The following is a 16,640-nucleotide window of genomic DNA, read 5'->3' on the forward strand; positions in this document are numbered from 1 at the left end:
ATTATTTCGTCCAAGAAGCAATCTGTTTGGCGTTAATAGATCCATGTTTTCAACAGCTGTAACGTTGCCAACAGCTAGCGGAAGATTGTTGCAGGTGTTGGCAATGGTGGCTGTCAGTGTTCCCATTGTAGGATTGAAAGTTCTTGTGAGTGGGAAGGTCTGTTTCAATGGATAGATGAGGTGTCTTTGATCCTTCTCTCTACAAAGAATCTATCTAGAATTTCTCTGATCGTAGTTTTCAATGCCAGAACCAAGAATGATATGCAGAAGTGTACGTTTCCAGGGATGTTCATACACAATGCTGAAGGCTATGGGTGAGTTTCCATCGATTATAGGTACACAAAAGGATGAGCTGGATAGGTCCAACATGGCAGATGTGAATCGTCCGACGATTGTTGTCTTTGTATCTGATAGGATGCGTCCATTGTATGTTAGTATCCCATCTTTAAGTGTTGAAATTGGTTCATATTTTCGTGGTTCGAGGAGATGAAGAATTTCTTCTGTCGCCTTTTTGAAGAAATAGAGCTCAGCCAAATGGATTTCATCGTTTGTTAGCTGAGTTGATTTGGATGAAGACTTCTTTCTTGTGATGTTGCAGAATTTGATAACGTAAGCAAGAATTCGGATGACTGTCGAAAAGCTTCTGTGGTTTGGGTCGATGAGATAATTTGAGTGTGTTGATCTCTTCTTGAATTCTTTGTTGTTAATGTGGAAGATTTGAACTTCTTTATTCACCTCAGAGATCTCTGAATCACTTAGCTTCAAATTTTCTGCACTCTTGATAGGAAATTGTGAATGATCTAAATGCATCCAATCAAAGCCATTTATCCAAGTTGAGGTCCTGGAAACATCTTTCAAGGTTGCTCCCTTTCGAGTGCCAATATCTGCAATCATGTTGTTAGTGTTGACGTAGAACCAATCTTGATTTGAAGTGAATCGCTTGATTTCGATGACTCTGGTTCGAACATACTGCTTGAGTGGTTTGTTCTCGTTACTTATCCAATGTAAAACAATCTGACTGTCTGTCAACTTAATTGAAGATTGGTGCCACGTGGTTAATGAGCGTTTGACGATCTCTCCTGTATGGGTGTTTATCACAGCAGCATACAATTCTCCTCGTGGTTGAGATGTTCCTTTTGGCACAGTTCTTGTTCTTGAAAAGATCAGTTGACACGAGTACTCTCCATTTCGCCGTAGAAATCTTCCATAGATTGAAACGCAAACCATTGAGTGACTGGCATCTCCAAAGTCCAGAGTGTCCATCTTTAAGTCGATTGCATCTTCTGGGACTATGGCTCGATTAAATCGTAGATCTCCTATTTCCTTCATCATGTCGAAATTTGATTCCCAGATGGACCGGAGGTTATCGGGGATGATATCGTCCCAATTGAGTTGTCGCTGTACTAGATCCTGAAGATCAATTTTCATTGAAGCTATTAAGGGTGAAACTTTACCAGTCAAATCAAACAATTCAGCAACTTTGGATGCACATTGTCTTCTTGTTAAATTTGAAGGTATACCTTTTATTGATTGTTCAGGTTTCCTCCCACGAATCTTCTTGTTGAAATTGAGTTCCCCAACATTGAGAGCTAGCTCATCTGATTTGACAAGCCATCTCATACCACCAACATGGATTGTTTCTCCATCATCACTGAGGGTGCTTGGTGGGTCTTCTCTTGAAAATGCTATGCCTTTCAATTGGAATCCACCACGATTCAATACAAGTTCGAGCTCATCTGCACGACGATGAGCTGTTTCAAGGTCTTTCTCGCCAGTTACACAATCATCAACATAAATATCCTTTTGCACAATGTTGTTGACTTTGGGGTATTCCTCCTTTGATAACTGAGCAATTTTGCGCAAAGCGAATTCGGCTTGGTTGCTGGACGATTTGACTCCGTATATCAGAGTCTTGATAACCTTCTGTTCTGGTGATTTTGATGGATCCAAGCTGTTTTGCCAAAGATATCTCTGATAACACCAATGACTCTTGTGTAGCTTTATCGTATTGTACATCTTCTTTATGTCTGTATGGATAGCTGTTGGTTGGACAGACCATCTGATTAATATTTCTTGAAGATGATTCAGGTTATTTCTGCCTTTTGCCAATACGTCATTTAGGCTGAAACCTGAAGCTGTAGGTTGGGACGCATCGAACACAATTCTACAAGGCGTACTAAAGGAGTTAGATTTCCAAACGGCTCTCCATGGAATATAATAATGCATCTTACAAGTTTGCAGTTGGTCCTGGTCTTCTTTTGGGAGGTTGCATACATATTCAACATATCCAAGTTGCTGCAGCTTTGCTTCTGACTCGAGAACATCTTGCTTGTCCTTTTGATTGTTGGGATGATTGAGTTTTCGAACTTGTTGCTGATATGTTTTCATTGCCTTGTCCTTGTTGTTGACCAAGCGTGCTTCTGGATCTGCTATGAAAGGAAGGAGTGCTGTTGCAGTCTTGCTCTCCAAATCAACGGTGATGGATGAATTGATGATGCTCTGCTCGATTTCCTCTTTGCAGCTGATGACATCATTTGATGGTTGCTTGCATGCTTTGCAGTTGCGACAATCTGGGCAGCGATATGATATCTCACTACCTGTTGCTTCTACTTCTTCAAAAATCTTCATTGTTGTTGAAATGTGGGTAGGTGATTCATCGTGGAAATTTTGTTGCACGAGATCTGTTGGATTGCATTGGCTGAATCCTAGCAGAGGGACAGCTGATTGGCTTCTAATCATGTTGAATTGATTTGAAAAGAATTTGGAGGATGTCAATGTGTTGAATTGCTGATGAATTTTGGTGAAGCTGTGATGTGGTCCACCGACCACTCCTCTTCCCCCAGTTGAATTGTTGAATTTCGATTCGTACAATGCAAGACCTGATGGGAGTTGGATGACCATTTTTGGGTGATGACGAAGGTATTTGACTCCAATCATCATATGCACTTCACCACCAATGTTGTTTGGAAGCTTTGGAATTGGACTGGTTCCTCCTGATGAGATGTGATAGTCAATGATGTCTTGTTCAACGACGTCTAATGGATATGTTGGGAATGTAGATGTGATACGATCGAGACAAACACCGGAGAACGTGACTTCTTGATCATCGTGAAGTGGGATAGTGACACTGAAGATTCCATTCAACGATTTGGTTTGACACTCACCAACGCCACCAAGTATGACCGGTTCGGATGATATCTTCTTTGCTTTGCTGCCGAGTAGCTCTATTGCTTTCTTGCTGACAACGAAATCGCTGCAACCATTGTCGTAGAAAATTAACAAGTTGTTGCCATTGATGGATATTTGTTGAAGGAGATACACACCACGATCATCGCATATCTCGTTGCTGGCTTTGTAGAGTTTGATCTCCCTTGAGAATTGAGGTAAAGCTGGACTTTTGATGAAACGCTTGACAAAGGTATCGAGAAGTTGTTGATTTGATGGTTGAGTCTTGTGCTCCTCACAAACTAGCACATGCTTCTTGATGGTGTCGTTTTGATGGGATGGATGAGCACAGACAAAGTCGTGTTGGCACTTTCCATCGACATGTTTTCCCGAAGATGCATCTGCTCCAGGAAATAAGCATTGAGCGCAAAATCCCTTCTTCTTCAAGATGGTGTATCGATCTTCAGGTGATTTGAATACGAATGATTTACATGTGTAGTACTGCATGATTTTCTTTCCATTTCGGCTTTTGGTTGCAATGTGGTCTGCTCTTCCCTCTGGTGAATTGCAAATGCTGCAGTGTACGTCATCACCGTCTTGATTCCAGTGACATGAACCATTACGTCTGGCACCAGCATTCTTGTCATCCTTCTTCTTGATTGTCTCTTTCTTGAAATTTAAGAGACGTTTTTGTTCATTGACTCGTCTCTCCTTGATTAAGAATTCAATCATCTTTTGCCAAGTTTCCTTTGGGCTGAGATCCTCTTCACCAAAATCTACCAAAAATTGAGTTGATCGTCTTTCACCGATGACTTCATGAATATCTGAAATGCTGCTACCATAGTACAGATATTCTTCAATGTTGTGTTTTTCTGCAAGGGACGACACATCCTGCATGATATTGATTAGAGTGCTTATGCCGGATATGAGCTTCTCAGGATCTCGTTTGTTGAAGTCGATACTTTTGAGTTGATGAAGTCTTCTGGATAACATCACTTTTGAGTCACCGAAGGATTTTTTGAGTCGTTCCCAAATTTCGTCTATGTTGTTGATGGTCTTCACCATTGTTAGTGCTGCATCTGTCAGATAATTGTTTCGTAGAAGATCTGGTAAAAGTTCCTTCGGAGTTGAAGACAAGTGCATTTTTCGAAGTTGGTTCGAAACGTATAAAAATCAGTATTGGAGTCATAACCAGAGAACTTCTCTAATTTGATATTGAGTTTAGATTTGTTAAACTCAGAATGTTTGTCAAGTTCTCGCTTACTAATTTCCTTGGTAAGATTGAGGACGTAAGCCTGTTTCTTCTCATCTAGGTCGACATATCTTTGCCCAGTTTTGCGGATCATGATAAGTGTTTCGGCACTTTTGATAGGTGAGTCAAGGCATTCAGTATAACTTTCTGTGATTTTATCAAATCGTTGATGAACGTTCGAAGAAAGATTTTTCCGTAAGAGTAAAAGTTCAGAGGATTCTGCTTTGTCCATTGCACAATCAAAAGTTATCTCTAGCTTTTCAATGTCTCTATTGATGCAATCAAGACGAAAGTTGATCTTACGTTCTATTTGGGCTGCTTCGTTATCTTGATTTTGGTCTGACTCAGGTTGGCTTTTGATTTTCGGTCGTAAATGCCTGTTATGAATTCTTTAATTGACATAATTGCTTGATTAACAGAAATCCTCACATCTTCCTCGAGTTCCTCTTTTCGACGTTTGATTATGACCTCCTTTTTGCGAATTGAGCTTCTGATTTGTTCGAGCTTTGTGATGATAACATTTGAATCTTCAGGACTGAGATCATTGATTGGGATTTCTTCCATCATGTCAATAGCATCTTGTGCCAAAATCATTAGATCGATGGCTTCATCACTTGGCTCTGCCATTATGGAGTCTAGTTGAACAGTTTGAGTTGTGTCGGAGTCAGTATGAGTTGCGTCGAAGTCGGTGTGAGTTGCGACGGAGTCGGTGTGAGTTGCGACGGAGTCAGTGTGAGTTGCGACGAAGTCGGTGTGAGTTGCGTCAGAGTCAGTATGAGTTGCGTCGGAATCAGGGTGAATTGATTCGCGAATAGATAAATTATGAAAATGAGAGGTGAGTTCTTCGTCAATGCTTCTGAGGGGAATGATTCGGCCAGTTGAATTGAGTTGGCTGTAGTCGATCCTTGTGATGCCTCGTCTTGACATTGACAATTGAATTGAGTTGAAGTGTCACCACTGTTTGAATGTAGTGCAAAGGGATTTGAGACTGACAGTGTTCGGAACGTTGATATTGTTCAAACTAAAAAGGTAAATTACAATTGGTCAAATAAGTTTCAAAATAAAAAAGTCCAAATATTTGAAAGATTTTCTAAATCCAAAATGTCTATAAAAGTATAAGTCTAGATGTTTGAAAGTATAGTGTGTAAATATGATTTGAAAAAGTATAAGTCTATATGAGTGAATAAGTTTCAATGTACTGAAAATATACAAAGTCTTAAACCTAAGGCACAGAAAAACAAAATGGCTGACACATGAAAGAAAAACAAAATGGCCACACTGAAAAAAGCAAAGAAACAAAAATGCAAAAACAAAAACCTACCAGGTAGCCAGTGAATAAATACTGTGAGTACCCAGTGCACAAGTGAAAATCAAAATGAATTATTATTAAAATTTGTGAAAATCTGATTTCCTTGACATCTTGACTCTATGACTGTCAAGTCAGATCTGAAGTGAACTGAAATGTGTGCCTGTATTTATATAAAAAATAAGTCCCTATCCATATTATGTCATTAAATTAACTAAGTGAAAAAAGCAATTAAATGAATAAATAATTAAAAGTAATTATCCTAGAGTGACACATTGTTGACAAAAATGAACTTTAAAACAAAAGACACTCCACATGAGAATTGAGAAACTGATGTGTCACAAGGGACTGAATGAAAAAGAACAAAGGAAAACAAGTGAGACTCAATGAAAACTGTGAAATAAATTTTTTGGTTTTTCTAATTTTATAATTTTTATGGAAACATATTCAACAATACCAAGGTTGCATTACATTCTCTCTGTTGCCCTTGGCTTTATCACTCTCCAGTCCTCCTCATCTAGCCAGGAATAAATCATAATTATAGTGCATAGTGTCCGACTTTTTTAGATGGGGGTCCGATTTGGGGTCCGAATTAGAGTCCGATCTAGGGTCCGAAATAGGGTCCGGGGTCAGGGTCCAAGGTCCGGGTCCGGGTCCGACTTTTACAGTATGAAAGTCACTTTCACTTTCAGTCAGCCAGGGGATCTCAGGAAATCGTCTCCTGCTCTTTAAACAATTTTAACCTAGTGTTTTTATCTGTTTGAAAATCAAAATATGGCTGGCAGCAGCAAAGAAGATAAATTTGAAAGTTTCATGAAAGATGTGAGTTGTTTTTTCCTCTTTTAAACTTCACATTTGGCTAAAGCTTCAGATGCATCCGGCTGGACTTAGAATTTTTTTCAAGTTGAATAGTGACCAAAGGGGGTCTCGAACCGGGAACCTATAGGTTCCGAAACCAATGCCCTATCCACTCGGCCAAACTGGCTGCCGAAATTTCGTTATTTGAGGTTACTAATATGAAAGTCTTAGTACTATATATAACATTTTTTACAGAGAATTTCAGCCTCAGAGTTCCTTATCGAGTTCCTTATTTACATAGCTTCTAAGTTTGGATAACCATCTCTTACTGTTCTTTAAAACTTGTTTTCTTATTCTCAGCCTTAGCAGTTCCTTAACAATTCCTTATTTTTTGGACAATTTTCAGCCTCGAGTTCCTTATAAACGTGTTCCTTATAAAAAAAAACACGTGTATTTGTGATTGTCGCCTAATGAAAATATTTAACAATGGATGATGATAAACCAGGAAAGGTAAATAAAATGGCCCGAACATGGTCCGAACAAAATGTTCGGGCCGATACAATAATACTTTTTTGTGGCCCGAGCATGGTCCGAACAGGCCCGAACATGTTCGGGCCATGCCGTGGGGTCGTTAGCTACCATCTTGCTTCAGGCATTTTCAGGGAAGTTAAAAAATGAGCTTTATAAAGTCTCTGACAGTCAACACTAGCTATTTTTTTATTTCTTGAAAAAAACCTTAAAGATTCAGTCAGTTATCCCTGTAAAAAAATAAAAATTCCCAGAAAAACTCAGAAATCTCAGTCTGGAAAGTTGAAGCTTTGTGCGCTAAGCTGAATGGTTTGGTTACCGGCAGGTACAAAATGCATAAAACATAATGCATATTGCATAATGCATAATAGTATTGTTTAATTTACAGTACGATTTTATATTTTCTAAAACTCTCCTTTGTAGAGGCTAAAACCGCGAAAACCTCTTTAAAAGAGCAGACATGATTTTTACTTTTCAAATCTGAACGAAAGAGAAAACATTCTAATCATAACAACAAAGCATTCTCTGTCAGCATATATAAATAATAAAAAGATGCAACAGATCAGAAAGGTTTTTCCCTTCTTCTTTCTCAAAAAAAAGGTAAACACATAAACATTCGAATGTAAAAAAATTTGAATTCTATTTTTTTAAATCTAGCTTTCGCATGAAGCTCTTTAATTTATATTGGCTGGATATTGGCTTATCTAACAAAAAGCATTCACATGGTTTAAGAGGGAAAACCCGTTGAAATTTATTAGCAATTGTTCGAAAAGATCTCTGGAGAATCCAGAATCAGAATAAAGATATTGCTATAAAATTTACGTTTTCAAGTTAGAAAAGTAATATACGGAGGAGATATTTTCGTGTTTTTTCTACACTATACTACGTTTTCTAAAATACAACTATGAAAATCAAAACGGCGACAAGCATTTTCAGTGGATCAAGGATTTTCTTCATCATCCAAAATTCTAATTTACAGCTTTCTACCCTTTATTTTCTGGCAGAAAGTGGTATATTTGTTTTGTTGAAAGTATTATCTTTCAAATTCTCCTTATTATAGCCTCTAAAATTGACATTTTTCAGATATTATGCATTATGCATATTATGTTTTGGACCCGCTGGTTTGGTTACATACCTAGAGCTTCATCTTTTTTGGGATGCCTTTTTTACTGGCTAATTCAGGAAAGGTAGGGTTGACAGGGTGTGCTATGGCTGACACAGACAGACAGAAGATGTTAGGTAGGTAGGCAGGGGGGGCACGCAGTTACTACAAGACATGATGTGTAGTAAGTGCTTTTTCAACATTTTTTTTCAGGACCACCACCCTTTGCAGTTACTACATCTTGGTAGTAACTGTTTTCAGAAAAGATTTCCAGGTACCACCCCTGTTTTTGAGTGATATCATCAAAAAAATGCTCGAAGTTACCCTAAATTGCGATTATTTTTCAACCTAAAGCCATTTTTGTGCTAAATTTTCTTTTAATATACTTGATTAACAGCTGTTGAGAACATTTTAATGATAATTAGGGAAAGCATAATTTCAAAGTTGGGTCTGAGAAAAATTTCAAATTTTTTTTCGTCCATTTATAACAAAAATATTTTTTTAACAAAGAATTTTTTCACAAAAAAATTCATTTTTTGTGAAAAATTTTGAAAGTTCTTTAAAAAGAATTAAAATATAAGCACTTACTACACCAAAAGTGCGTGTAGTGACTGTTTTCATAACTTCTGAATACAGTACCACCACGGTAGTAAGTGTCATACTGTCTTGTAGTAACTGCGTGCCCCCCCCCTGGTAGGCAGGTGGAGCTCTAGCTGGAGCTGGCTGGAGCGGAGGGCTGCACTTTATTCTAAAGATAAACAGTCAGGGAAATTCCTCAATTGTGGTATACTGCAATTGCAGTAGTTTTCATTCGTGGTTAGCCTACAAAGGCTTATAACGACTACATATAGTGCTGGTCGACAAAGATAAACAAACATTGACTGTAAAAAATTGTATGAGTGAGAAGAAAGCTTGTAAAAAATATTTTGTGCGTTAAAAAGATATGATCAACTATGTACAAAAATTGCCTGTCTTCTCCTTGAATCTTGAATTCTGTTTTATGAATATACTGCAATTGCGGTATATAAAAAATATAAAAGTGATGTTTATACGTGGCAATTGCAGTAAAAAATTACTACCGCAATTAAGGGATTTCCCTGACTGATAAACCAGATGTAATTAATCGAACAGTTCAATTGCCGAACTAATTGAGCTTTGTCAAACTTACTCAAACAACAAAAGTAAATTCTTGAATTAAACTTTTTAGAATTTGCTTTAAATTGTGAGTGTTCAATTAATTTTGACTAAAGATTAAAGGCCATGAGACTCTTATCTTTTTTCAAGGATCAATCAAACCTCAGATCGCCTAATTTTTTTGCTTCCGCTGACAGAGGCTGAAAAAGGGTTGCTCAATTTCTTTATTCAAAATTTTATTCGAACTTTGTATTTTTGAAAAATTAGTGAGTATTCGATTAAAAGTCGACAACCAAAATTAGTCGAGAATTGATTAAGCTTTGACAACCAAACTTAGTTGAACATTAATTATTGGACAACAAAGTTCGATTAGGTTTGACAAAGTTCAATTAAAAATACAGTTCAATTGGTTCGATTAATTACGTCTAGGATAAAGCTATAAAAAACATATTTATATCAGCAGATCTCAAACACTCTGAAAAAGTGGTAAAAGTGACAACTCTCACCCATTCACGCATTTCCACATTTCTACATTGCCTCACACAATTTTGATTTCTCACTTATATTTTGGATTATGAGAAAAAATTTTCGATTTTCAGAAAAAAGTTTCCCCGATCTTCCGTTTTTTGTAAAAAATTTCCTGATTAATGATTTCAAAAAATCAAAGAAATCAGGCTAAAATTTCGAATTTTGTTTCCCAATTTTTATCTCATGCAAAATAATCATCTCAAGGTCTAAAAGTGTAAAAATCACAATGCCAATAATTTTGTTGAAGTTTTGAAAACGATGAACTTCTTTTAGTTCCAAAAATGTCACTGAAACTTTTATGACATTTCAATAGACCTTTATTTATGTGGTGGATTGTCTGTAGAATAACAAATTACTACCAGCATAATTACATAAATTCTTGCCTTCAAACAGCACAAGCAGGATCAATAATTTTCTTTGAAATGAACAGTAGTGCTGTAAAAGAAAAAATCAATTATAGATGAAGTTATAATTTAAGTTAAAATTTATGCTGTGCGTAGTAATTAGTTACCGTGTATACACTTGCACTGATGTTTTTTAATAAAACGAAAAGCTTAAGCCGAAAAATAATTGTCAAAATGTTTTTTGAATCAAAGTTACCATGAAGGTAAGTTACTCGCCGACACAATCGCGGGTAAATGAAACAGTGTGGTTTGATAATAAAAAATCATGCAAGATCATAAATTTCAAGATGGCGGGAATTCAGATGTTTCTTGATGGCTGCTGGAACCTCAAATTTAATAATGATATTAAACATAATTATGCATGACATCTTTTCATGATTAGGAGATATTTATACATTTCACTATCCGCAAATTTTCTTGTAAATTTATTTTGATTCAACTTTGTATGTTATGACCAGCCAGGTCATTCATTTGAGGGCTATGCAAGTTTCCTTCCAAGGATGCAAGTTACCCAACTTCACGGTATTCAATAGTCTATTGTGAACTCCTAAACAACTCTTGGATTTTTGTCCTTTTAAAAGTTTCTTCTGTTTATTAACCATCAAACCAAAAGTTGGTCTAATGTCGACATTTCTAATTCTGACAGTGAGACCCATCTTTAGAGCTGGGATTAATAGGAAGATGGGAATTCACTTTCTACCATCAAACTAATCAAACTTTTTACTGACTGATGTTTTGAGTGATTTATTTGAATTTTTTTTTTAATTTTTGGGTTTTCCAGGTATACAACCCCTTATTACCCGGTACAATCTTGATATCACCATTGAGAAATGACACACCATCGTTAAGTACCCTGTACTAAAGTCGATTTCCCCCTCAAAACAGGTATACCACCCTTTAGTTCTTAGTGATGGTACTTTCTGGTACACCTCCCCCTCCTAAATTTTCTAAAAAACACTGTATTAAAAGACATACCACAGCACTCTGTACCGCCCTTAATATCGCGGAAAGAATTCCTGTCAAGTTAGGTCAAGTCAAATATCATTTTGAAACCAATTTTTTTTATTCAAAAGAAATAAAGTTTCAAATAAAAAAAAAATTATAACAAGCTTGTCAAAGAAATCAAAAGAACTACAATAAACTAGTCTCGAAAAAAAGAGAAATAAGAATAACTAGGAAAAAAGTTAAAGATAGTTTTAAAACTGCTCATTCAAAGGTAAAAATGTAACAACCATCCCAAGAAAATCCTAAGAACTTATAAAGTATACTATTGAATTAAAATATAGACTGCCTATAATAAGAAATGGTCCATTGCACCTCTGCAGTACTCAGCAGTGAAAAAAGGTCCAGAGACTTTATAGGTTTTGATCCAAATAGTATCAATATTTTCATAAAAGAATAATAGGGACTCTTAAACAGTGATCATATTGTTTCAAAAGTAATCAATTCATTGTGGAATGTTCACTGTATTTTTTTAATTTGAAGCTTATTAAGGACCCTAAAATAATATGAAACTGATTTTAAAATGCCAAATAAATAGGTGAAAAAATAAAAGGGTACATCTTTTGTGATTTTGTAGGATTTTAAGTACCAGATACTAACTTGATGCCTCATATTTGGTATTGACACCACTTAGTCCCTTGATACAAATTTACAAAAATGTTTTTTCTCAATTATGACCACCACTTAGTATCATGTACTAAATTGTTTTTTACTTACCTTATCAGACCACCACCCGGCACTGGTCCCCACAACTTAGTACCGACCCCCCCCCCTGGGTTTCCCCCTAAAAAGTGAAATTTTGGAAGATTTAGTTTCCTGAAGGTAAAATGCCATGGAAATCGAATGAAAAAAAATTGAACCTAATGATTGAAAAGCTGATGGTTGCTAAGGCAAAATGACTAAAATTTGTGCAAATGAAAAAAAAATCACTTTAAAAATGCCTAAAAGTACGTTTTCAGCCCAAAATCCTTAGAAATTAAAAATACATAGGTTCAGGTATATGGATTTAGTCCAGTCCCAAATTTCACTAGATATCACTGCTAGCTTGTTGACTAAAAAAACAAAAACAATTGTGTCAGGGCGATTTCAAGAGTGCGGCTTAGTGAATTTTAGGTCTTTGATTTTGAAACCTTGCAATAACTTTGAAATAGATCACAGCTAACTTTGGCATTTCTGAGTACCTTATAATGTGTATTTCCAGGAATATATATGGTTTAACCTTTCCAATGCACAACATATTTTGAAAAATGTGAAGAATTCCAATTAAAAGCCTTTGTACCTTGAGAGTTAGACATTATTGATCTTGGTACCATTGAAAAGGTATTTTTATACTCATTCTAAAGGCATTCGATTTCAGGCTAAATTCTGAGCACTTTTCCCACGTGCCGTTTTTTGATCTAGAAACACCAGTTATTGTCAGTTACCTTAGTAACACTAAAACATCTTTTTCTGTGTGTGTCTTAAGACAAGTTGAGGGCACCCATAGGATCAATAAAAATTCTTAGGAAATCAAGGAATATACATTATATGATTACAGGTGAAAGAAATCGAGAAGAGAGATCAAGTATTGACAAGTGACAAACAAATTGACAGGTTGACAAAAGCAGGATCAAAATATCTTAACTTGAATCCTTACGAGGTGAGTAGTATTTTAGATCCAAAGCAGGGGCTGTTCTTTCGAAGATTTATCTTGGCTAGCACTTTATAGCTGTCATTGTTTACTATTTTGATTTGTTGACCTCCCTAATTAGAAATATATATATCTTCATCGTTGTAGGTAATCCTAGACTTTTACCTTGTTTTTCACAATATTATACATATTATTTTGGCATTCTATTTATGGATTTTGAGTACTTTTGGAAGAAAATTAACAATTTTATTGTTTGAAAAGTAATGCTACAGCTCAAAGCCTGCATTGTAAGTAAGATTTATCAAATCATGAAATCAACAACAGCTGTAATAAACAACTTTTGGGGCAATTTCACAAAGAAACGCAAAGACCTGTATATAAATTTATATAAATTTGGTTGTTGACAATTATAATTTATACTCTCTGTCATAGGTTCTTCAAATTTCACAAGATACAACAGAAGAGGATATGAGAAAGAAATATAAAAAGGTACAAAATCTGTATTGTGAATGTTCTAGTTTTATAGATTTTTGGGTTTGAATACTTGAGAACTAAATCAACTCATCAAAAGTCATGGTAAGATGTTTCACTTACTGCTTTTAAGATCATAGAAATTTTTAAAGAGCAAAATGTCACGTATATTTATTCCAAAACATTTTAACGGTCATTTCTTGTTGTTTGCTTATTTCTAGCTTTCGATTTTAGTTCATCCAGACAAAAATCCTGATGAAAAAGAACGTGCTCAAAAAGCCTTTGATGGTATGGTGATAGAATATATTTCTTACAATACTATCATAAAATAAATCTAATCCAAATGATTAAATAACCTTTACTGTTTAGATCCTTATCTCGTAAAGGTGAATTTTGATCAGACCAATGGTTGATAAATTTATTCGAAGAAAGAATGTCCCTATAATATACTATATTCTAACTATTATTTTATGTATATTCATTGTTCCCAAAACCTTAGAACGAATTGTCTTATATTACACTGCTACCTTAATTAGAGCATTTTTTCTGTCTTTTAAAAACTCGAAACGGTTCCGAATCTTTAGCCGATGGGGCCCTTACTTACCTGCCATTGACTGGCTGTTTTTTCTTTAAGACTGTTGATGTTTTCTAATGTTATTTTCAGCTTTAAAGACTGCAAAGGAAACACTAAGTGACCCTGATCAAGTCAAAAAGATCAAATTATTACTTGAGGAAGCAGCTGCTCTCTTAGAAATGAATGTAAGTGTTATTGGATGTTGCTGAAGATTTCTTTTCTACGTCATATCTTCCTCCGTTTCGATCGTAAAACTCCTAACTCTTTGGGGGTTACTAATGGCCGCCTATAGCAGTGCCTATAGACCAAGAGTAAGGCCTAAAAGCCTGGAGCTATCTCTTGTGTAGACTAAAGATTTCGCGATAACAAAGACTTTACTCACCAGCTGATAAACGATTCTTAGGTTAAACATTTTTATGGAAATCTTTTAGGGCTTGTTTATTCTTATTATGTCCTGATTTTCAGGATTAGAATGTTAAAAAAAAATAATCTTAATTGTAATGCTTACATTTTTCACTGTTTAACTTGAAAGCTTGAAATTATGAAATGAAATCATTCTTTTCAGCCAATTTGTTGATTTTGATTTTCTTAGGTTTTGGTAAAGTTCAGTCTTGCGTTTTTTGAATAAATTTTTTTTTTGAAGTTGTTTTTTCCAATCAATTTACTTTTTTGTTCTTAGAGAGCTATAAATAAGTTAAATATGTTTGTTAGATGCTAGGGACACTAAAATATAATGGTGTCTTGTACTAGGTAACTACTATGCAATGAGCCTGAACTTTTTTTAGCTGAAGGATAAAAGAAAAGAAGCGAAAAAGTTGAGCCCTCTTGCGACGATACAAGAAGATGACAGTCCAGAAGCAGTATGATATTTTTATTGTATTTATTTATGATAATTGTCAATATCTCTGGAATTTTGAAAACTTTGAACATCTTATAATTATTTCAATCCAATTATGTGTAATTTTTTCTTTCTTTCTTTTTGCAGTATAATCGATTGAAAAGAGCAATCACAGCAAAATTGTTTGCTGACAGAGAAATCAAAAAGCAAGAGTTACAAGACAGACAACAACAAGAAAAGTATGCATTTTTGTTTGAGTATAGATTTCTTTGGGGCTCTTCATTGAAAAGTGGGATTGGAGTTTTTTTTTGCTTTACATTAGTTTTGTTTGTAATAGAAATAAAGAGCCAATCAATACTGCCATTTGCTTGCAGTCTAACCTCATCTAGCTGACCCATACATTTATCACCTCATTAAGTAAAAAGTCCCCATCCCCACCTAGCTTGGCTGCCCATATCTATATAGCTAGGAGACCCGACTTCTCTGTCTATGTGGTTTCAAAAAAATATCAAAGTATAGACAGTAGTAGCCGGGAATTATACAAGATGCAAGAATTAATCGCAGAATTTGATTGGCTAATATCTTATTGTTATGATTTGATAAACAAAAGTATGACTTCAAACAGCTCTATTGTTTCAAGAAGTGGCGCGAGCTTTTGAATTGTTTTGAAAAAATAACGGTTTTTTCTTTTGTGATTTGAAGTGATTTGAATCGAGTCAATAATTCCATACTCTGTATTTCAGTGAAGTTGTTGGGATTTTAACAGGATAGAAATATTTTTGTGCAGAGTATGGTCTCCAGACTAATATCTATATCAACAGCAACCATTTACTTATAAATGTTGTTTTTGAGTCTAAATCTTATTCGCACATATTTTCAGAAAACGAGAACGTGAAAACGAACTGGAACAGGAAGAGAGCGCAAAACGACAAAAAGAATTCGAAAAAAATTGGGATGTAAGTATAGTTATGTGTATAAAACGTTAACACATTTCTTTGTATTGAATTGATGTCTTTTTAGGGTATTTTCAACCATCCGGGGGGGGGGGCACTCGATTCAAACGCGAACGTATGTGCGGCTTAAAATTAGGCCTTTGAAATCGGACCCTTACAATGCAGAAAGGGCAGCACGTACGGTAGGTCGTTTACCTTGCCCTCCTCCCCCTGATCAACCAACACTAGTCATGACTTGTTATTGGACAAGATGATTTTATGTTCGTCTGCCTAATCACAAATACTGTTTTTTTATGTAAGAAAAAAACTACTTAACAAATCAGACAGTTATAATTATTGTCACTTTCAAGATAAGTCTGATGTTTCTCAATTGTTCGTGTTTTTTTTTTCGTTTAGGAATCTAGAAATAACAGAGTAAGTGATTGGCGTAGCTTTCAAGCAAACAATAAGAAGAAGAAAGAAAAGAAAAAGGCTAAAGCTGCTTCCACATTCAAACCGTTCAAACCACCTTCTCTAAAACCTGAACAAAGATGAGGTGTTATCTAAAGTTACAGATCATGTAAACACGCTGTATGGTGGATGACACTTTAGTACTTATAGCTTAAGGTGGGAGCTGGACATGGTGTAAATAAGGGAGGTTTCTTCAGTCACCCAGTAAAACCAATCCGTGGTTCTTTTGCAAGTGATCCTCCTATACATCAATTTTATAATACCACAAGTCACGAGGTGGAAGAGGATTTTATTGACAGTTGAATTTAATGTAAATAGGTAGACTTTTTGATAAAGTTCAAACAAAAAAACAATAAAAATCTCATGTATTTTTTGTACCTTCTTTCCCAGGATAGAAATATTTATTTTGCTTTTTGTATTTTTTTGCCTTTTCATGCCTGTTGTATAAAGCTATGGAGTATAAATTTTAAATTCCTTTTTTTGGTTATTATTTCATAGTGCTTAT

General features: G+C 35.4%; 2 protein-coding genes across 2 annotated transcripts; one reads left to right on the forward strand and one right to left on the reverse strand.

Annotated features, from left to right (window-relative positions):
• Positions 1-210: 210 nt before the first annotated feature.
• Positions 211-4,230, reverse strand: LOC136802200 (uncharacterized). Its single transcript, XM_067058912.1, has one exon. The coding sequence runs from the start codon at positions 4,228-4,230 to the stop codon at positions 211-213; it is 4,020 nt and encodes a 1,339-aa protein (XP_066915013.1).
• Positions 4,231-6,416: 2,186 nt separating this feature from the next.
• Positions 6,417-16,499, forward strand: LOC136802204 (dnaJ homolog subfamily C member 8-like). Its single transcript, XM_067058917.1, has 9 exons — positions 6,417-6,545; positions 12,757-12,858; positions 13,282-13,338; positions 13,542-13,608; positions 13,985-14,079; positions 14,680-14,754; positions 14,880-14,971; positions 15,613-15,688; positions 16,082-16,499. The coding sequence occupies exons 1-9, from the start codon at positions 6,498-6,500 to the stop codon at positions 16,217-16,219; spliced, it is 750 nt and encodes a 249-aa protein (XP_066915018.1). The 5' UTR covers positions 6,417-6,497; the 3' UTR covers positions 16,220-16,499.
• Positions 16,500-16,640: the final 141 nt, after the last annotated feature.

This window comes from Clytia hemisphaerica, unplaced genomic scaffold (genome assembly GCF_902728285.1).
Source record: "Clytia hemisphaerica strain Z4C2 unplaced genomic scaffold, Clytia hemisphaerica genome assembly, whole genome shotgun sequence".
In the NCBI taxonomy this organism is placed as follows: Eukaryota; Metazoa; Cnidaria; class Hydrozoa; order Leptothecata; family Clytiidae; genus Clytia; species Clytia hemisphaerica.